This window comes from Anas platyrhynchos, chromosome 1, assembly GCF_047663525.1.
Source record: "Anas platyrhynchos isolate ZD024472 breed Pekin duck chromosome 1, IASCAAS_PekinDuck_T2T, whole genome shotgun sequence".
NCBI lineage: Eukaryota > Metazoa > Chordata > Aves > Anseriformes > Anatidae > Anas > Anas platyrhynchos.
In genome coordinates, this window is record NC_092587.1 from 83,525,615 (window position 1) to 83,548,434 (window position 22,820).

Consider the following 22,820-nt stretch of genomic DNA (forward strand, 5'->3'; position numbering starts at 1 on the left):
GGGATTCCCTCTGCTGTAACTTCATACTCCACAGAACATATCTGTCTCTGTACACACAAGTCCCTGGACAGCTGCAAAGTCAGGCTAGCGGAAATTAAGTTCACAAATTAAGCTTCTGCAAAAATAGGAGCTGCATTCCAGATCTGAGGCTAATATCCAGGAGTAAGGGCTTTATTCCGACAGAAGCAAACCACCTGCAAGTCTACTTCAAATCAGTCTGTATCAGACTCGTCCCTTTTGAGTAGTTTCAGCAAAATCACCTTAAATGCAACATGATCTGGGGCGTCTTGGTCCCTTTTCACCCCAGAGGCAGAGTATCTGGGACGAGGGGAGGCTGACACAGGGAAGCTGTCATGCTGTAGCAGGTTAAGCAGTGGCCGAGGAAGAGCACGATAGCACAGGCTGCAAAGTCAACATATCAATACTATTTTCCATTCTTGCCAACATGGAATTTATGTTAAATTTTAAAGCAGGAAGGAAGATTCCCCCCACCCCCCAAAAAAGCACTAAGTCTGGCCATCTTCTTCTTTGTTTAGAGGAGGGGAAAAAAAATGGTTTCCAGACCAGAAAACTCTTGAAGGGCCACCCAGATGCTGAGCAGAACAGCAGCTGTGCACGTGACGAGGTGGCCAGCTGCTGTCTTTTGGAGGCTGTAGCCTGTGCTTTGCTCAGCCTTTTCTCCTCAGCATTGTTTGAAGCTCCATGAATGCATCCAGCTGCTGGGATTTGGGAGTGTTGGGAGTGCTGGGATATTGCAGATACTAGGCAAACCTGAGTAGTATGCCTGCTTCCTGAAATCTGTGACTGCTGATGGGTTGTAGCTCTGAGGGTTTTGTCCTAGGTCCCCTGTGCTTCTCCCTCTGGAACAGCTTTTCAGTTCCAGCACCCAATGGGTTCTCAGAGCCCAGAGCAAAGACAGGTTTTCTGATGTGGCACCATTCATTTTCTAAATGGATAATCTGGTCATGCACAATGGAAGGGTAACTTCAACATGAATCTGGTGCAAAAAGTGTGGAAGATAGTTGTGCAAGTGGCTTCAGAAAGAGTGGTCATCATCAATAATTTTCATTTGTTGAAGAAAAAAAAAAAAAAAGAGAGATTAACTTATTTTCTTTTTCTTCCTTTATAGATCACCAGATTAAAAATTGACAGAAACCCTTTCGCTAAAGGTTTCAGAGATTCTGGGAGAAACAGGTAAGGAGAACTTGTGTGTCCTTAACAATCTTCTTTCTTTCCCCTGATTATCACACACGGAACGTACGTAAGGCCAGGGAAGGTGTTTTTCAGTACTTATTTTTACAGGAGCAGGTTGCTATAGACTGGTTCTTATAAGAACCAGAAGAACTGTTTCACTTTGTCTAACTGTCTAAACAGATACAGGATGTAGTGATGGCTTCCTTAGAAAATACTTTTGAGGTTATCCGGCTGAACTGACCTATTTCTCTTCAGAAGTCTCCTCCAGTGCTGCTCTTTTCTCTGCCTGGAAGCAGAAGGAAACTTTGTACCTGTATTCCTAAAACCCCAAGAGAATATTTTAGATGCTCTTAAACAACATACCTGTCAAGATATCATTGCTTTACTGCTTTACAAAGTTGTTTTTTTTTTTTTTTTATGTGACCGTGTATTTTTGTTGTCAGATATTTAATTAAATATTCACTTTTACCTTTATATCTTTTCAATAACCACTACTATTAAGGTTATTTTCTTCTGTATATGTTTTGCTGATTTTTTTTCTGAGCTTAATAATGTATTTACATATGCTTATTTCTATTATTGTCACATTCTTCTGAACTTTTCCATTTGTTGTTTAGAACATCATTAAAATGTTCTTTAGCTTCTCTGATAAGCTATTAATATATGTATTACTGGTATGGCACTACAGTACACATTATTATAGCATTAGGAAAAATGAAGGAACTTGTGAAGATACTGTAGTATTTCTCAGATTTTTTTTGTTGTTGTTGTTAATAAAATGAATGGAGGTGGAAAAATGGGGGACCATAGACTGGAAAACAAATAGGTCTTAGGATAATACTCTGCAAAATATGGAAAGTCCTATGAAAGGGGTTCTACTTTTTTCTTTCTTTCTTTTCCTTTATGCAAAATGCTGTCTAAAAGGCAGATTTAGTTAATTTTCACAGGAAATTCCCAAACTTGGAGCACAAATGCTTACTTTATATTAGAAGAAAAAATAACTTTCTGAAAATAACTTTCTGATAGGTTTGTGGAATAAAAGGGCAACAATGCTCTAGTGTCGAACCATTTCAGTTTTTCTCTTGTGATGTCAAAGTTTTTCACTTTGTGTTGCTTAATTTTGTCAGGATTTTTATGAAAAGATTAAGTGGAATACCTTAAATATTATTAGAATAACTTGTATTTTAATGACACAATAGTAAAGCAGGAAATTTAATTGAAAAAGCTTTTGTATTATTAGAAGACATTATGGTGTTATTAAAAAAAAAAAAAAAGAAAGAAAAAAGAAAAAGGAATAAGAAAGCCCAAAAAAAAGTTTCAACTTTCTCTGCCATTCATGACTCCAACAGTGTTCAACAGATCTAAATATTTCAGTTTTACAAATGTTGTGGGCATCCTTTAAATCAGCATGACGAAGCCTTTAAACATTAAATTAATGATGAAATTAGGCATATATGACTACATTACAAGAACACTAGGGTTGTAAAGCAAGGCTCTGAGCATGCAGACCAGAGTGCAAATTGTGTGTGCAGCCTTCATTTGCTGTCCCCATGGGCATTATAATTCAGCTTTACTTGCATGGTCCTCTTGAGTGCTTTCACCAGGACTGCTACCTCATTCATGGTTTGCTATAGGAAGCCTTCAGTGAGTGGGCAATTCCCCCCAGTCACTCATTTAAATAGTACGCTGTCCATGTTCACAAAGAGAATGTCCTGACCTAGGCAACTTCCTAGATCAGCCCTCTGTTCTCATCTTAAAGCAGCTATGTGAAAAGACATTACCACCCTCATTTAATCCCTGCTGTATTAGTTCTGATACATTGGGCACATGTGCCTTTTATTCTTCTCTCCTTCCCTGTGTGGGGGAAATAGCATGTGCCCCCTGTACAAGGTCTTCCCTGTGTGCAGATGCAGCTGCCCTGGAAGCCGCGCTCTGAAGAGGGATTGATGCAGTTCCAGGTACATGGTGGGCTAGATGAACATGGAAGGCATTAATAAGGTCCTAGCCCAGTGAATTTGGACAGTTTCCTGAAAAGGTTGGGAATTACTGATCTTTGTAGCTCATTGATTTAAGAAAGGGCAGGAAATTGCTACACGGCTGCAGCTGTGGGGAGGGCTCAGTAAGGCTCTCTGCTGATGTAAAGAGGAATTAAAATCTTTAAGGTATTACACATCAAAGAGAGAAGCCTGAGGCTTTCGGAAGAAAAAACAGGCAAAGGTATTTGCAAGCATATATAAGCAGTCAGACGCCTGCCTCACAAGCAGTGGTCTGGCTAAGGTTGCACTGCTGCTGTCAGCTAGCAGAGGACACTGTAACACTCAGCTGCTGCCTTTAAAGAGGACACATGTATGTAGGTGTACACACAGGAGGGAGAAAATCATTAAGATCCAAGCTGTGTGTTGAAAGGCTTCACTAAATGTGATTTTTCTTAGCTGTGCTGGATGGTTCCGCTTCCTCTAACGAATTTTTAATCTCATCAGAATCACTGGTCAATTACAGTAATCATCAAGATGCTCTGCAGCTTCCTGCATCCTCACAACTTTGGTCAGCTACAGAGCATCAGAATGTAGCTGGAGAAAATCCCACTGAAAGTGTAGGCCTCCTTTGAAAAAAGAAACAGGGTAATTTGAGAAAGGGACCATTCGTGAAGAAGAGAAGTGGTGTATATGTCCAGGTTTTCTGTATAAGCTTAAAAAGACAGTGTGGCAGCAGTAGGGGCCACAGAACACCTGAGACTGCTCCAGGGCATCCCATCCCAGCCACATTGGTCTGCTGAACCAGAGCCATGGTTAGAGTTTGCTAGCAAATTAAAAAGAAGATGCAAAAACCGGGAAAAACAAAGCATGATGGGAGAAGAGGAGCTCTTGGGCAATTTCTTTCCTAAGACATTGCCTGTCTTCTTTGTGGTGAGGCTTTTCCATGAAACAGAGAAGGATGATTTTCCTTCACTCATTTCTTATTCTGATATTGTTTCACCCTCGTTGCCTGATGCAGGAATTATAGGGTCGTACTGTTTATAAAACTAATTAAGACTAACAAATGTTGTTCAGCAACTTAGCTGTCAGGCTTGGTGGGTTAGGGAGCTAGCCTGTGTGAGAAAGCCTGGTCTGTTACCTCTTATTAGATGAGGCATCTGTAAAAGTAAAGGAAGAGACCTGATCTTGGTGGTGAAAGGATACCTAGATAAAAGAGATACTTCTTTAAGGGGGCAATGTACTTACAAGCCAGGTATTACTTGTTTGCTTTCATGAGCTTCAAGAGATTGAGAAGCAGTGTTTTTGACATATGGGGATCAGCTAGCCAAATGTTTGGGTAGTGGGGGTGCAGGTTTAATGCCAGAGCCTATTTTTGGAGGCTGAGTAAAGTTCATTTGACAGTGGGATGCTTAGGGGAGCTCCTTATCCAGGAGGAAGCCAGAAGGGGCAACAGTCTGGAAACCCAGCAGGGTAATGGAAGAAAAAAAAAAGTAAGCTGAAGGCAAGCAACGGCATTTTCCTTTCAGATGTGGGCAGCTGAGGTGAATAAAAGTTGTTTGTGTTGGAAGTGCTTTCAGAGCTTTTGTCTAGGGTAGGAGAGTGAGGAGGATGCTTGGAGCCAATAGCTTGGCTTCCCCATTGAACTATGAAATGATGACCTGAATCCTGCATGCAGCAGGAATGGCAAGGTCGGCCATATGGGTTGGATTATGGACATGCACAGATAGCTTGTACATCTTTTTTCATTTTTCAGACAATGGAACTGTTTCATTTATTGCCTATTATTAAAACTTTATAGCACTAAAAATAAATAAAAAAAAATGAATGAAAAAGAGAGCAAATTTTGGATACCTTTTAAAGGACTGACCTTATTAAAATAAAGCTGGCAGTGAGTCCTCTTCTGATACTGTTTTACTTCCTTCATAAAGATGGTGTGAGAGGGGAAGCTTTATGGCCTGATAGACAGTTTGAAGTCAATTTTTCAGTGCAGTTCTTTGGAAGAGAAAGTGGATGCCACATGGATAATGTTCAGCACACTTGGTACCAGCAGCTCTCACCAAAGCCCAAAAGAAACTGTTAAGACTGCTGCTGAAGAGTTGCAAAAATAGTTGTGTTAAAGTGGTGTGCACTCTCACCCAATAAGTTTTTGTACAGCTGTGCTTTCCTTTGCTGCAAGACTCCATTAAATGGGGTGATAGGTGCATAGCAGGTCAATATATGAGGCTGCTGACTCTTGGATCTTGTCTGATCCATGGAATAATCTGAAAGTTCAGTACATATGTGCTCTGCTCAGGTAATATTTCAAAAACACCCAGAACACTACTTCTGCACAAAGGAGGAAAAAAAAATAATCTAGTTATAGAGGGGCTTAAATTTGTGTGTAGGAGAATTGGACATAACTTTGAGCTGTCAACCATGCACTTGGGGTGTTTTGTCATGTACGTTCAAGACGTACAATTCTGTGCACGCTTCTGTGGGAGCGAAGGGCTCTCACTTGGGGAAGGAAGAGTGAAGAGGTGTCTTTAAGCCTGCTGTGAAGTTTGGTGACTATTCTTCAAGTACTGGTGGCTGTAGAGCTGCCCAGAGCATTGCAGGGCAAGCTGTGAATCTGGTGAGGCTGGCAGTTACAGAGGGGATGTGGGGGGCCAGGAGCCGTGTATGTGGCACAGGGGCTGTTTTAGACCTGCTACCCTGGAGGTCCAGGAGTAGGAGATGGGTCCCAGGTGGCATCCCTCTCTTCCCTGGCATCCTGTGCAGGAATAGAAAGAGTGGAGTCTGATCCCTGAAAGCAGTATATTATTTCTCATTTATTCTTTTATCTCTTCTTTCATTATCTCCTTTTTTTTTTTTCATTTTCTTTTAGAAATACAGTTCTCTTCTGAGAGAACTGTATTTCTCTCAGAAGAGAACTGTATTTCAGTCTACAGTCTACAGCTTTCCCTTGTATCAATACAGTTCTCTTCTGAGGGAAACTCAGAAAGCTGTAGACTGAGAGCTAGAAATTGTAAATTTGAGCTGTGAATGATGCAGGCTTGAAGAAGAGACAGGGGCAATAGCTTATTGTTTTCCTAAGTCACAGCAAAACAGCTTTTTTTTTTTTTTTTTTTTTTTTTTTTTTTTTTTTTTTTATGGGAAGGGAGCAAAATCATATACTAGAATTATTTAGGCTGAAAAAGACCTTCAAGATAATTAAGTCCAACCATTAACCAGGCCAAGAAGTTTAATGATGTTTGTATCTACTGTTTTTACCTATACCCAAAAGAGAAAGGTGTGTTTATATCTCCATCTAGATGAGAACAGAGCTACAAGTCAGCTGCTGGTGCAGTGCTAGGCTATGTGCACAGGGATCCATGGTTGAACCAGACTGTGCAAACACTGGCTTCAGTGAGCTGGCCTCTCTGCTCCCCTGCACCACCCCTGTGGCAGATGCAGAACATCTGGATTTGCAGGGCTAGAGCTTTCAGCTTGCATTTCAGGACAGATTACTCATTTTTAACCATCAAGGCTGATGCTTTCAGCAGTTGATCTTGTTACATTGACTTGCTCAGGGCATTTTATTCTCCGGATTTTTACGGTAACAGAAAATCCTCCCCCGGCATTTGGGCTGGGGTTTGTTTCAAAAGGATGCAGATCGGTACCCGTCTCTTCCTGGTTGTGCATGTCAAGAAGCAGCCGGAGCCTGCACATGTGCAGCTTCCTTATGTGGGGAGCACAGGAAATCCTGGGGGTGGTACTGGTAGTCTGAAGCTGCTTCTGCACACAGAACCCAGCTTAGCAGACAGGCTCACGCTCTGCACTGCCTTGTCTCCAAGCTCCATGAGCTGGCAGAGGCCACTGTATTAACCAAATAGTTTTGTTGTAATGTGTTCAGTGCTAGTGTGAGACTGCTATGCAGAGATGTCTTCTGTTTCTACTTCTAACAGCTTAGCAGCTAATAAACACCATGCAACAACCTCACTTCTAAACCTCCTCTTAAAATACAGAGTTTGGTTTGCCAACTCCAATGTATTTAAAGCATCTGAGCTTCCGGGGAGACTTTGGAAAGTTAACTGAGTGAGTAGAGGCACGTGCAGAAAGACATTTTCAGAAGCAAAAGGCAGCTCCAGTATCAGCTCAACATCTGATGAGAGGCTCTGGGGATGTTAGAGACTTTTGCATTGAAAGAGGATATGTTCTCGCATTTGACAAAGCATCTCTAGTTGTGCTAAGCCCATGCAAGGGCTATAACCTCCTACGGGAAAAGATGCAGGGAAAGGCAAGGAATGGGAAACAGAGCAAAATTCAGTGTCTGCAGAGAAGAACCTTTCCTGGGAAGAAGAGACAGTGTGTTGTCTCATAAAGAACATGGGGATCTTCTGGTAATGCACCTATGTCCTCAGTGAGCCTGTGGAGTTAGACACTTCAGCAGAGCTAACGTTCTGCAATAAAAAAAAAAAAAAAACATACAACAAACAAGCAAACCCAAGACTCCAGACCTTTAAGAGGAAAACTTGTTCTCACTTGATTTTTGGCTTCTTCTCTTTGGTACCTTATCTACAGTGAGTTAGAGACCCGAAGCAGAGATGCCACCAACCTTTTTATGAAAAGCCTCTTACTTCATTTCCAGTCAAAATCCAAAACCAACAAGACTCTCTTTTGGACGACTTCCAATAGCACTTCAGAACAGTGTCCAGAAGCGGGAAGTGACAGGGAAAGGCCATTCACAAAAATACTTTCGGGTTCTGTAGGCTGGATCCCCACTCTCCCACATTTGCATGTATGACAGCTTCTGTCCATAAAGTGTGGAAGCCAGTTCTGTGAAAAAGTGTGCCTTGAGGAGCTGGCTGTCACCCGCCAAACAGAATGAAAATTTAGGATCCTTTTAAAAAAGAAAAAGCCACTGAAAGACTGTTAGGAGCTTTTGAAATCTTAGACTGGGGAAATGTTGTTTTACTCTAGCAGCCAGCCCCCGTGTGGGAAGGCTTGCTTGCGAAATTCACAGATGCCACGGTGGCCTTTTAGTGGCCACTGGCAGCCTGTCAAGCAAGATGAGAGCCCTCCTTCCCTGGTGCCAATATCCTTGCCAGCTGATTGATGTTCTTCTCTCCTTACTTTATTTCCATTCCACAGGACGGGACTGGAGGCCATCATGGAGACCTACGCCTTCTGGAGGCCCCCTGTGCGCACCCTCACCTTTGAAGATTTCACTACCATGCAGAAGCAGCAAGGTGAGCGTACAAAGGGCATGCAAAGAACTGCACAAAGAGCCGCAGAAAGAGCAGGGGAAGAGGGTGCAAGAGCAGTGATCTCTCTTTGTGCTGGGGGCGAGGGGTCGCATGCCTTGTTGAGCTCTTGATGTCTGTGAAAGGACACAGAGCAGAGAGGATGGATGTCAGCTAGGAAACACCGGGCAAGCTGTACATTGTAAGGTGTGATGCAGCTGCATCACTTCCCTGGTGTCCTCAGAGCTCAAACATGGATCAGGAAGGAGCACAGTGTTGGGTGAACCAGTATACACGCATGGCATGAGTTGAGGTAAGCACAAAGAGAGCAGAGAGAGACAGAGGCAATGTTCCAGCATGTCAGGCATGTTACAATTAGAGTTTGCCATTTGAGTGGGAACCCGAGGGGAAGGAGTGTATGTCCTCTGGAAGCTTCAGGAAACCAGAAATGTGCCCTGTACACATCCCCCCAGGATCACACTGCCTTGCTTTCAAAACCCGGGGGCCTTGCTGGAAAGACTTGTTAGTATGAGGCTGAGAAGAATTATTGGGTAGGCCAAGTATTTTCCAGTTGTTTGTACTGTGTCTTTTCATAGCTTCTGCCCTTTGTATCTCTCATTTCTTAAACAGGGCTTTCATCTCTAGTTTCAGGCTGCAATACCATTTTTATTTTGTGCTGATAAGATTTACCCACTGACTTCATTGCAGTTCTTTCTAGTTCAAACCATGGTCATCACTGTGAGCAGTGTATTGGTGCAACATATTTTTTGCTTTGTTTTGTTTTGGTTTGTTTTTTTCTTTCCCCCAGTATAAATGCAACAAAAGAAACAAACCTGAAGTGTCTTTAGATGTGACACCTGTGAGGTTAAAGAGTCAAAAATAAATGGGTGCCATGTGTAGCAGAGCACATTCCGCAGTCTCTTCAGCTTCAGCTGGACATCAAACTAAAGCTTTCCTCCAGACCTTGCATCCACCTGGGGATGACGTGGTCTAATCCAGAGAGAGGCTGGGGGCTGCCCACTGGGCAGGCAGGATCAGGAGAAGATCCAGCACAGCATGGGGCAGGAGATATTTTACAGAAACTCAGGGGAATGTGTGGAGAGGAGCACTTGTGGTGGGGTGTAAGGTCAGAGATGGGTTAAAGAAGGGATTCAGAAAGGTTTTCATCACCCACCTAAATAGAAACATAACAGCCTCTCCTCCTGATCACCCTTGCTGAAGCAGCCTCCCTCCTCTGGCGGCTGGCCGGCCTGTCTCACCTCCTATTCGGGCTTGCACAGCTCCCCTCCCCTCCCTTTGGTTATCAGATAACATCCTAGTAGCAAGTCCAGCTCTTGCTTACGTGGTAAGGTAATATTAGGAAAGGAAAATATTTAATGTATTTTTAGCTTGTTTTAATATAGTTTGGCAGCTGAAAAACCAGGAAGCAAGCCAGTACCCTGTGACCAACCAGAGCAGTGCAGACCACCACCACTGCACTACAGACCACTAAGAATAGGGCAGCCCCTAACTAAGGTTGTGTCCACAGGTTGGTCTCAAAACTTAATAACTTACTGAAAAACAGTGCTCTTGAGCTTTGCGTTTAGCCAAGCAGAAGAACCTTAAGATAATGCATCAGAAATACTCCCTGCATCATACCGCTTCCTTCTCCAGTGGCTGCTGTGCCATGCTGACCCTTGGTCTCAGCAATCAGTGCAAAGCCAAAGTACAAACACACCTTGTTTTAATACCTGACTGCTGGGACAGCCACCACAAATACATGAAGCCTAGATGTGTCTGTCCACTGCAACTCAAGAGGAGTGCATGCTTACTGCAGTGAGTCAAGATGAGAGAAGTAAAAATGGCCATGTGCCTAGGAAGAAACATTACCAATGAGGAGCAAGTCATGGTTATTCAGGCTGGAGAGGGGATGGGGGAGGACATCATAGCACTGAAATAAAATGCTGCCTGTGGTGGACAGAAGAAGAAGTAACAGGCTCCTGTTACATGAAGTCTAGTGGAGTTCTGGAACAGATTCCCTGCAGGGACTCTGGAATTCAGCCCTGATTTTCTATGGAGAGTCCCCCTTACTGTGGTAGGAAAAGTGATCCTTTCTGGGGCAGAAGCTTGGGACTTAAGTAGTATAAATATGGTGACTTTGCAGCTTTCCAGATGGATTTTTACATGCTGAGGATTGCTATGGATTCTTATCTTTTCCCCTTTTGTATTTTTTTTTTTTTCATGAAATAAAAAGTGTTATCTGCCTTTTCTAAAAGAGTTTTGTCAAATAAATCTGATTTGATTATCTGACTTGCTTATTAGAAATAAGTGGCGTGAAGGATTTTTAGAGAACATTTGACTTAATGCCACATGTGCCAGCTTGAAAAAGTTAGCATTAGTGTATTTGAAGAAATGAGTGGCAGGCTGATCTCAAAGCTGACTAATAAATGTAAAAGCTGATGTTAAACACGAAAACACCATCTGATGAGGACAGTACCAGTGTTTCTCTGCAAAGACTGTTTCCTGGACTAACCAGTCCAGAACCAAATAAAACTGCATTTGCTAAAAAGTGCAAATCTCATAAAGACTGCAAAGTCATCAGTAATGATGAGGTATGAAGAGCAATAGGGATTGCTTGGTAACCTGCACATATTCAAACAAAGCATGGCTTTAAGTTCAGCCAGATACAATATCAAGTGTCTAGGAACAAAACATAGGGTGTACATATCTACTGAGTGTGCTGGAAAGCATTGACACTGACAAGGATTTGGAGGTCATGGTGGATAAGCCACTGCACAGGCGAAGGGATAATGTATGTAACACTGTGATAAAAAGGGACATGCAATCTTTGGTGTAGAAGGAAAAAAAAAAAGTGGGAAGAAGTTGGGAGACAATTGCCTGGCTGGGAACTAACGTTATAATTCAGTGGAAAGAAAGGTAGAATAATGTGTTGGCTAGAGAATATGCCTGAGAATGAAAGCTCACTTTGCATAGTTAATCAAAAAGATCAAGAGCTAAACCCTCATGGGCCTATATTATCTTGCTGAGTAAAGAATATGTGTTAGCTGCGTGTCACTCAGCCTTGATAGATTCCTGTAACTGAGGTTTCCATGTTTTTATAGTGCAACTTTGGGAAACACTTCATTCAGGTGACTCTGATTTTTCTACTGTAATTGAACATTCATCCCTTTTTATGGGACGTAATGAGATAAGCAGAATACAAGTTCTTTCCCATCCACCTTCTTAATATAATTAATTGTTTTATAGGTTTTTATGTCCCTACTCCATGCTTCTCACAGTGAATAGAGCCAGTCATTTCATTTCTCTTCTATTGGGAGGTTTTCCAGGTCCTTAATCGTTTCTTTAAAAACAAGTCTGCACAGAATATTCCAGATGCAGCCACATGATACAATTATCTAAAGGTATTATAATTTTTTCCACATTACCCTTTCTCTTGTTAAACATGCATCCTAGTGTTTTGCTCATTCACTTGGCCTGAGCTATATGTTGAGCAAGGGCCACAGCAACACAGAGAATTGATACTCAGAGCACTGTATGCAGCTGTTTTGTACAAGGATTAAATAACTTTCTAATTTACACAATGATAGGTTTCAGCTGCCACACAAGCTGGAGAGTCTGATACCACAACCGGTAACACAGATGTCTGGTGTGGCGGGCACTAGTGGTCCACAAACTTTATTCCCATTTCTTACTGGTGTAGCCAAGTGCACCAGCAAGCCTCTGCAGGTCTGTGGTCATCACGGTCACTGTGTTGCCCTACCAAAGAGGAGAACATCATTTCTGTCAGTGAACCCTCCTGACCTGAGCACCAAAACTCTCTTTTGGAGCATGCAATGCAGAAGTCATCACAGGTTTACTAGAACAAGCACCATGTTTGACACAGTCAGAGCAGAGCTGCAGCCAGTCTATATAAAAGTGCCCCCAGACAAAACCTTACAGATGATCAGAAAACAGCAGTTTAGGAGAGGCTGACCTTCTGCAGAATGATGTCACCCGCTCTGCAGTCTACTACTTATTACTAGGGAAAAAGGGGGCTTGGGATTATTGAATACACATGGCAATGAGATGTGGGGAAAGCCAAGAATCTATTAAAGTCTTTAATTGGAATATATTTTCAAAATTTAGATTGAACCTCATCCAGATTCTCATTATTAAAAATACGTGGCTCAGTTTCTTGATTTTAACAGGGAACATTAAAAAAAAAAAAAAAAAAAAAAAAAGAGAGAGAGAGAGAGAAAGAGTGGGAAAAAAAATAGGAGTTCCAGTAACTCTGGGTTGTGTCACTTTCCAAGAGTAAAAAGAGCCATTGCTGGCTCCTATATGATATACAGTTTCCCACAGGATGTTGAGATGAGCAGATCACTGTCAGTGACTGTAAGTTTTGCCAGGACATAGAGACTAGATAGACACTGTGACAATACTAGAATAGCGATCAGTATCCAATCCTTCCTATGAAAGCTGATGACTTGGGCAAAAAGTAAAACTAAAAGTTCTGGTGAGAAGAACTGCATCCTAAGTAGGACTTCAGGACAAGTATGAGAGTCACATAATGTGTTATATCGGCAGGTTTACAGAACATAAAATTTAACTTCTCCATTAAAACACTGTTTTGATACATGTACACCAAATCCACGACAGTCAAACATCTTAGCTCCAATTGCTGAATTCTCAAAGCAGATTTTCTTTCAAGTGGGGTTTCCTCATTTGCTTTTGCTGATGCCCTTCTACCGCTTGCTTTCAGTACATTCAATCTGTTCTCCATCAAGTTGAGCATCTCCATTGATCTTCTCTTGGAGATCTCAGGTAGGTAGGCCATCCATTAGGCAGTCTGTAAAATCATTAATGGCTGTTAAGCTTAGCATCTAAAACTTGAAATATGTCTAATAAGGCAGAGCAGAGGCAAAGAGGGGTGTGCTCCTCTGTCATAGGAGAGCTCTTGATGTCTCTGGTAGGATACAGCAGCACATGTGTACAAACTGGCATCTGAGCACAGCTCCTACTGTCTCCCTCTGAGAGAGAACATTGTAATGCTGCAGTCTCGTGCCAACAAGGATACACGCAAAAGGCTCCCTCTCCCCCATGTGGAAGAGGTTCAATTCACCTATTTGCTTCTGGAAAAGAACAGTATTTTCTTGTAGTAGTGGTCAGTTGGGACAGACCTTAAGGCTGCATGATGTATTAGCAGATGGGAGACATAATCTGAGCTGAGGTGTTGCTGCTTTTCCAGCTTCTCTGTCTATAAACATTACCCTATTTCTGCAGGCATCGCCACTGTCTTGCCAACATTTGTCTGTACCGATTGTTACTCATTTCTCCTTTGGTATATTGTTCTTGTTTGGCATAGTGTTCAGAGAGCTGCCCTGATTGCACCCATCTGCAAACAATACCACAAATGCACAAACGTGTGTTGGTGTAAAGTGGAGGTAAGCCTGAGCCCTCCAGAACTTGACATCAGAGGCACTTCAAGGCAGAAAGATCTTTTTGGCTTTGTCTGAGACCCCAGATCCCCAAAATAGTGTCTCCCAAGAGAGTGGAACTGCTGATGTCAAAGGAAGCTGAAGAACCCATGAATACATCTGCTTGGCCACTTGCCTCCTGACTGCAGCCATCAGTTCTTTCAGCAGTGCCACCAAGACAATCTGGATGCTGCTTCCTTTTTGAAATCAATTGTGAATGGTCTAGGCTATTGGCAGGGGTCAGATGTATGGGTTTGGTCTCAATTATCTTCCTGATTCTTTTGACCTTGAAGAAAAGATTGAAAACAGCAGTTGTTGCCAGAGTTATTGGGATGGAGTGCTGGTTTTTGCTGCATACTTCACATGGCTAGTATATTGCCTCATTTAAACAAAGCAACAGGGAACAAATGGTTCCAGCTCCATCTTGGTAGAAATGCAGACAGTTTTTCTTTAGGGAAAGGGTGTTTCTGGTGCTCCAAGATCTCATTTTTCACAGTGAAAATAAATTAAAATACCTTCCCAGCTGTGCCATGAGTGTCTGTGAGTCAAAGACTGTGCTACTCCATGATGACCTGAAAAGAGCCTGAAGCAATCTCTTATTCCAGAGAGGCTTTTACCCTGAAGCCTAATTATTGATGCCTAAATCTCTATTATTCTATGAATGTTGATCAGATTTCACATGAAACTAATGAAGGCAAAGGTAATTTGAAGGCTTGCACCATTTCCTCAGAGTGGCAAGTTATTTTGTTAAAAGTAGAATACGGTATGTGCTTTGAACTTGACACAATGCCATGGCATTTTTTTCTCTATTCAGAAATTTTGATCCACTATGCTTCCAGGGTTTTATTATTTTTTAATTTTTTTTTTTTTTTTTATTGTCTAATGTGCTGGAGCTTCCAAGGCCTATGTTGGACCAAAGTGGACTCCACCAAGAATGGAGGAAGAAGTTCTCAGTTCACTTTACTTTTGTTACCAACAAAGGAATCACCATGATGTCTGTTAATATCAGCTGCAAAGTTGCAGCATATTCTGCAATGTTTTTTGCTACTGTAGTGATTTTCTGAAAGGTGTGTATCATAAGGATTCCTTTTCGTCATCCTTTTTAATTCAATGACATTTTCTGGGGTAGCTTCCATTCTGTGACTCACATAACAATGTCTGTGCTCAGATGATAGTTGTACAGGTGAGAGACAGTGCTTATTAATCACTGGTGAGCAATTTTCTCTGCTAAACTGGGGGTCTCATCATTCTCCAGTCCTGATTTGTCTATATCTGAGGAAGAGAAACAGGAAATATTTCTGTAGGAACTGATGTTCAATTCACAAAAATGGTGTGTATGCTGTTCTAAAGCTGTCTACGCACAAGACAAAGTCACATCCAACAAGTCTTCTGAGACTGTGTGGAGCAGGCCCCACAAACGATATTTATATGAGAAACCATTGTGCTAAAGTTAGCCTGTGGGGACTTGGAAGGGGATGTTGTCTCTCTTGGGAAAACTCTCTTGGTGCTCTGGATATAAATGTGAATTGAAAACAGAAATCCTGAGTTGTAACTTTTCATAGTGTTTATCCACATTAGAAAAAAGTGTTGCTTTTCACCATTAGATCTTGAAAGTATTTTATTTTGGAGAATGTCTGAGTCAAGTCGTATCTCTAACTTGCTGACTGGTCAGTTTGTATTGCAGAATCCATAACAGCTAAAGAGGAGTAAAATATAGTTCTCAGTTGTTCTAGATTTACCATTAATTCCAGTGATTCCCATAATTTGAGGCAAATTTATTAAAAAAAATAAATATCCTTCCCTATGATTCACTGAACTTAAAGTTTCCTTTCATTCCTGTCTTTTGTCCCATATAATACATGTTTTCCCCTTTAATTCTATTGCTGTAACCATTCTTTCTGTGAGTTATATCTCAAAGAAGTACAAAGCAGTCTTTATGTTTCCCCTACCAACACAACAATTTAACATGCGATTGCTTTTGAGTCTCATTTGAGCCTCTTAAAGATTTTACCAGCAGTTTCATAATTTGATAATTGGCCAAAGACTCTAGAGAGAAAAAGGCAGCTACACTGTGAATACAGAAATGGCTCTCCTTCCCCTGGAAGAGGGTATTTTTCAGTCCTTGATACTGGGAAAAAATGAGAGGAGACTGCAGCATGTTATATACCAGGTGGCCCTGCCATTCCTCAGTGAGAGACCTAGGAGGAGACATCAAAGTTGTTAGTTTTCCAAAGTGGTTACAGGAGAACTCAGAAAGTTTAGTGGTGGCATAAGAAGGAGGACTTTTCAGTCCTCCTAAGGGTTTTAGATTGGAGCTCTGGAAAAACAGGAATGGGAGGAAGACCTCAGAGTGTCAGTTATGCTTGCAAGGCAAAAGTTGTCAGGAAAATTGGAAGCAGGAGTGGCACCTGATTTGGTGGTGTTTAGACACCTGGAGATGCAAGTAGGCATCAACCAGGACTGAAGAATGTGATGCGTGAAACAGGACTAAATCCAGGCTAGTGCGAGGCCTGGATCTTAAAGGACATGAGATCAGTTGATTTATAGTAGCTCCCTCTGGCCTCATAATCTATCAGTCTGTCAGATCACCTGGCAATCTGCACAATCTCTCCTTTATAACAATCTCAGATTTCTATCTTTGGACAAAAAACTTCATTTTTATTCTTCCACCAAAGGTACAGGAACTTGGAAGATGGAGAGAAAGATTTGTAAGCTATACTTAAAGTGCACACACACGAGTACACAGAATGGGAAAGGAATTTTACTTCTTTGTTCAAATTCATTTTCCTGCATGCATACCACCACATTAATTTACTGCTGTGTCCAAGAGTAGAACATTGTGAAAACCCATGAAGAGTTGGGTTCTCCTATGCTTTAGAAAAACACTTTATGTATATGTACATGTCCAGACATTTCAGGAGTAACTTAGGGTACATCTACATGGGCAGGCTCCCCTGTCTGTGCTCCATGCTGGCCAGACACATGCCAGCTCCCAGCCAGCTCCATTTGGAAAGCTGGAGAGCTGTATTAGCATGGCTCTGTGCCCAAGTGAATATAAGCTGCCTCTCAGGAGGGCTTATTAGCTCAAGCAAAGTGCCAGGAGGAGAACTGCAAGCCAAATGAATGACTAGTAGCTCCAGCCCCTATCCTGCACCATCAGGTGCTCAGGCACATGCCTATCACATGGTGAAGATACCAGTAGGTCAAGTGTGTGTCAGAGAAGGGGCTGTGGTTCCTCTAAGGCAGCACTGATGGCTCCCAACTGTCTGGCCTTCAGGCTATGCTGTGCTCACATTTGGGGGGAAGAAGATGGTGGGGCTGAGGCTGTGTGCCAAACACTGTCCTGCTGGGCTGAGTACAGTCTACAGGCTTTAAGCTGACCATGCTGAACCTGTCACCCACATCTGTAGACATGCTAGGTTAAAGTAGCTCATACATGGAAGCATGCTGAGCTGTTTAAGAAGCATTTGCACTCAGAGAGAGAATCACTTTGTACATGTACATAAAATCCTAAAGACAAAGCATCTTGGGGTTCCCACCCTTGTTAGAAAGTTATGGCACAGGCTCTGAGAAACCTCAGCCACACCTGTCCTTACAGAGACAGGGAATACTGAATTATGTCTGTCTGAGTCCAACCATACCAACAGCTGGAGGCAGCTGATACAGTCAGATAATGGCAGTGATCAAGCTGGAGTAGGGGACTGAGAGGCTAACTCAGCTGAGATGAGCAGCAGCCAGGTGTTGCATGGCTCCCTGCGAGTGGTGCTAAAAGGAAAGCTCTTTACCCAATGTTTAGATTTAAGAGTCGTTCATAGAAGGCAGGCTAAACTGACTGGGTTCACTTGTCTGGGCATGTGTGCTGTTACCTGCAATCAGCTGAAGGGCAGTAATTTCTCAAACTACTCTAAAGGTCTTCTGTGCAGTTGTCTGATGAGACTCTGCTGTTGTACAGGGCATGGCCTTGATGTAGCTTCAGCTTGTGCTTGTTCACCTCCTGTGCACTAGGTAAGGACTTCATGGACTGAGAGTCCCTGAAGGGAGGAAGCTCTGCAGATGATAACAGGAACTGATGTCTGGAAATATTAGCAAGGAAAGTACACTGTGGTGGAGTCCAAAGTATGGTTTATGTGCGCATTTCAGACAAAGGAGGTTGGGGGTCAATTGACTAGTGTGGTGTCATTCATATGAGAAATCCCAGATAATTTTCCATGAGCAATTGCTTCAGACTCCCTTGGCATTGATGCTCTCCTTTTTACCTCCCTCTTGCCAGAACTAAAATAGACTTCATAATGAAACTGCTTATGTAGGGGTACACATTCCCTTCTGCCAACCCTGTTGCAGTTTTGACTACCCATAGCAGAGAGACGGAAAAAGGCTGAAGGAGGTACTCTCTTAACCTACTACAATAAAATGAATCAGAGATTATCTGTCAGAGACTTTAAATTAACCAGGGAATTGTACCTTTTATAATCAATACACAATTAGAAACACACAAAACATCTTTGGACTCTGGACTTATAATGCAGTAGCAGGCTTGAGCATTTCAGCATTGTCAAGAAGAGAATATAGAGAATTCATGATGATATTTGAAATTTGAAAATTTCTTTTTAATTCTACCAGAGATTTGACACAATGTTTCTCTTTTAGGCTTCTGACGAAAAAGGCAAAAGAGTCAGCAATAAGTATTCATCCCCGTGACTGGTAATGGGAATGACTACTTTTGACTTAGAAGCACAGAAACTTGCATTTTCTTGATGCTACCTGTGTCACTGCAGCCAGTCCAGGCTGTGGTTACCCAAGGCTGCCTTTCTTCTTTTTTACGGCTTTTGTTTCAAAAAAAAAAAAAAAAGACAGAAAGACAGAAAGAGAGAGAAAGAGAGAAAGAGAGAAAGAGAGAAAGAGAGAGAGAGAGAGAGAGAGAGAGAGAAAGAAAGAAAGAAAGAAAGAAAGAAAGAAAGAAAGAAAGAAAGAAAGAAAGAAAGAAAGAAAGAAAGAAAGAAAGAAAGAAAGAAAGAAAGGAAGAAAGAAAGAAAGAAAAAGAAAGAAAGATCATTAATTTCTCAAAGCTACATTTTCACCCTAACGACCCATTAAGTTTTATCTTAGAAGTGTTAGAAAGAATCAGATATAATTGTCACCACCATATAGTGTGACACAGAACCTGTCCTTCTAGTGTCCATCCTAACCATCACCCCATCTCCTTTCACCACAAAACATTGTTCTCAGTTCCTCCCCATTTTGCATCAGACCTAGACTGTTCTCAAAATCCTGCTTTGTATCCACAAGTCAACCCAAGATAAAGTTGCCCCTTACTTTGGACAATCAATGTGCAATTTCTGCCTAGGTTAAATTCCAGTCACCCACTCTTTTCTAATCCCTTAGTCTCTCACCTGTCATCTTCTAGCATTTCCAAAATGCTGCCTTAGTTGTTTTCCTAGTTACACTCATACTACTGATCCACTAGTCAACTCACTTCACCAGAACCTCTTTGCTCCTTTTACAAGAACCTTCAGTGTTAGTTGCTGTAATGCAGAAATGGAAGCTCATACAAAGAGAATCATTCAACTGAAAAGAAAAAAAAAAAAAAAGAAAAAAAAAGTTTCACACCAGAAAGCATCATTCCCTTAAGCAGAGAACTGATTTTCCTGGTTGACCAGAGAAACTTTCTCTAACTCATAATCTTGGCTGTAATAATCTCTTCTCAAATTCAGAATTGTGACATCATCTTCTTCATATCACATACCTTCCATGTTACTGGCGGTATTACATACTATTGTTTTCCCCAAGTAAGAACATGTGAACGTCCCTGCTGTGCAAAATAATTAACTTTACCATTTGTAACAATAATGTATTTTTTATATATATATAGAAACCACAGACAAGCATATACATCAATATTTTGTTAACATCAGTGATACATCATATGGAATCCATTTTAAACCTAAAACATGAGTGAAAATCCTGACACATCCCCTTCATTAGCTCCATGGAACAGGCTATAGCTTGAAACCGTGTCCATTCATTTTAGTGTTACTTCTGGCTTAAATCAGTACCACGGCATCACGAGCCATCCAAGAAAGCTGTTGAACAGTGTAGAAGTCCAACATGTTTTCAGTCACTTCCTGCCACAAGCCCCCAGAGCAGATGATAAAGCATGTTTGTAGTGGGGCCATACAGTCTGCTGACTGGTGGTCTTCCTGGAGACCAGGAGAGGAGACAAGGCAGATCTCTTGACTAATGGAGCTGTACTTCCTTGCAGATTTCCCCCCTGCTTGCAATGCTCTGTGGCTTGCTTGCTTCCCTCTCCTATTTTACAAGGAAAGAAAACCCCATTGAAAAGCAAAATCATAACAAAAAAAGCAGCAGGAAAGACCAAGGGATGCTATTAATAAAATGAAGGCCCTTGCCAAGAGAGCCTGAGTTTTCCAGCGGCCATTTTACCACCCTTGTTTCTTTATTAAACTAAGCTGTTTCTTAATGAGACTGTCTTGTTTTGCACATGTGATCCCAGGCTCTGAACATACTCCCATGTGTTTTGTTTTGCAGGAGGCAGCACAGGCACCTCCCCAACAACCTCCAGCACAGGGACTCCGTCACCCTCTGCTTCCTCTCACCTTCTCTCTCCATCCTGCTCCCCTCCAGCCTTTCATCTGGCCCCAAACACTTTCAACGTTGGCTGCCGGGAGAGTCAGCTCTGCAACCTCAACCTGTCCGACTACCCCCCGTGTGCCCGAAGCAACATGGCTGCCCTGCAGAGCTACCCGGGCCTCGGTGACAGCAGCTACAACCGGCTGCAGAGCGGCACTGCTTCTGCCTCACAGCCCTCCGAAACCTTCATGCCTCAGAGGACTCCATCTTTGATCTCAGGAATGCCGACTCCTTCTTCCTTGCCCAGCAACAGCAAGATGGAGGCCTACGGCAGCCAGCTGGGGTCCTTCCCCAGCTCCCAGTTTCAGTATGTCATGCAAGCAGGCAACCCTGCGTCCACCTCCTCCTCCTCACACATGTTTGGTGGCAGCCACATGCAGCAGAGCTCCTACAACGCCTTCTCCCTGCACAATCCCTACAACCTCTATGGATACAATTTCCCGGCTTCCCCAAGGCTGGCGGCAAGCCCAGAGAAACTCACCACTTCCCAAAGCACTTTACTCTGCTCTTCCCCATCTGGGGGGGCTTTCGGAGAGAGGCAATACCTTTCAACAGGGATGGAGCATGGGATGCACATGATCAGCCCCCCCTCTGGCAACCAACAGACAGCCAATGCCTGCGACAACAGACAGTACGGTGCTGTTCAGGGCTCCTCATCACAGATGTCTGTGCACATGGTCTAACAAGCTGTGCCTCTCCTTGGCATCGAAGGCAGCTGGACCTTCATTATTTCCATGGGTATACCCACCCCAGTACCTTTTTGCCTTCAAACTTATAGAGGAACTAATGTTGTAATGATAAATAAGAACACAACCATCTAGATATGCACCACCAAACCTTGTGGAAAGCTTCCACTGACAGCCATTGCAGCTTGTTGTAACCCAGGGCCTATGGAGCTGCCATCGAGTGTCTGCTCTTCCTGGACATTGCAGAGAGAAGGGCATGACTCCGTGAGAAGCTGGAGTGAAGCAACCAAATATACAGTTTATGCATTAACTCTCAGCTAGTGTGAGCTCTTGGTGTGGAGGGAGCTGTGTCCTCGTGTTGCTTTCTGTGGGTGTTGAACAAAGGCAGTCTCCCAAGATTTTGCCCTCTCGAAGCAGCACTGCTCATGAGGGGCCAAAGCTTTAAAGGCCTTTCCCTTCCCGAACTGTTCTGCACTGCTGGAGCCGCTCAGCCTGTTTCTGAAGCCATCAGTGGCCTGTGACCCCTTCTCCTACTGTAGCACAGGATTGGCACTGCTGAACTGGAGCTTCTCTTCCCAAAAAGGTTTCTGTATTTTTGTGACAGCTGGTTTCTTTGTGAGGGTCAAGCCTACCAGCACTCAGCCTGCAGACAGAGATGAGAGAGAGAGGAGAGAGAAAAGTTGTAACTTCTAAGTGAACCTCAGACATAAGCAGAGTTGGAAGCTTCACACAAGCATCTTTGGAAAGATGCACAGGGGGAGAGAGAGCTCAGCTCTTGTTGACATTACCCAAAGGGATGCATCCAAACCAAAAGAATGACAGTCTCTGTTGGAAACATGTGTCCTCTAGCACTCAATTCAATGGGAGGAAATTCTCCAGACTGAGCTCACAGGGAAGAGCAATGAGAAACGAGAGCTCTGCTCTGCAGCAGTACAGCTGGCCTCCCTTACCTTGCATGCAAGAGTTGCCATAGAAAACCATTAGCATTTCAGTAACAATGAGGTTGAGTATTCTCCAACCTCCTGCCTGCCATGTGACCTCTGTTTAACCAAATAGAAAATAGATCACCTTTCGACAACTTTCTTTTCTGTTTTTTTTTTTTTTTTTCTTTCCTTTTTTTTTTTTCTTCAAATCCTTTAAAAATAAGAAAACAATTGTAGCTTGGTGCAAGCTATGCATTTAAGTTGTGTGAAAATGCAAATACCAAGTAACAGAATACAGATATTATTGAGATTTGTTGTGAGGTGTTGTAGATAAATGTATTTATATGCCTAGTGGGGGAGTCAATATTATGAATATAAAAGAGGGCAATAAAAATGGTATGTAAAATATGTATGAAGAAAAAGGTGTATAAAGATTTGCCCTATGCACGGAACTCTGTTTCTAAGTGCCAAGCACAGAATGCGCTAAATAAATCTTTGCAATTATTCCCTTTGTGTTTTTTTCTTTTATTTTTTTTCTTCTTCTTTTTTTTTTTTTTTTCTTTTCCCTTTTTCATTTTTTTTCCTACCTATGAGGCTTCCTTGATGGTCTTCTAAAGACAGACATTTTCAAAGTACTGCCATACATGTTTACATCATAGAGGAAATGGTACAAAATTATGAAGTCCAGGTACAACACTTAAAGGGAGCACAAACACGTACATGGATGTGTGTTTGG

At 42.4% G+C, this 22,820-nt stretch overlaps 1 protein-coding gene across 1 annotated transcript in view; it reads left to right on the forward strand.

Annotated features, from left to right (window-relative positions):
- TBX15 (T-box transcription factor 15) overlaps positions 1-22,591 on the forward strand; it is a 96,093-nt gene extending 73,502 nt beyond the window's left edge. The window contains exons 6-8 of the mRNA XM_005026306.5: positions 1,130-1,194; positions 8,280-8,377; positions 20,374-22,591. Of these exons, the coding sequence (XP_005026363.4) occupies positions 1,130-1,194; positions 8,280-8,377; positions 20,374-21,158 (948 nt within the window). The 3' untranslated portion in view covers positions 21,159-22,591. The remainder of the gene's footprint in view (positions 1-1,129; positions 1,195-8,279; positions 8,378-20,373) is intronic.
- The last annotated feature ends 229 nt before the right edge of the window (positions 22,592-22,820 follow it).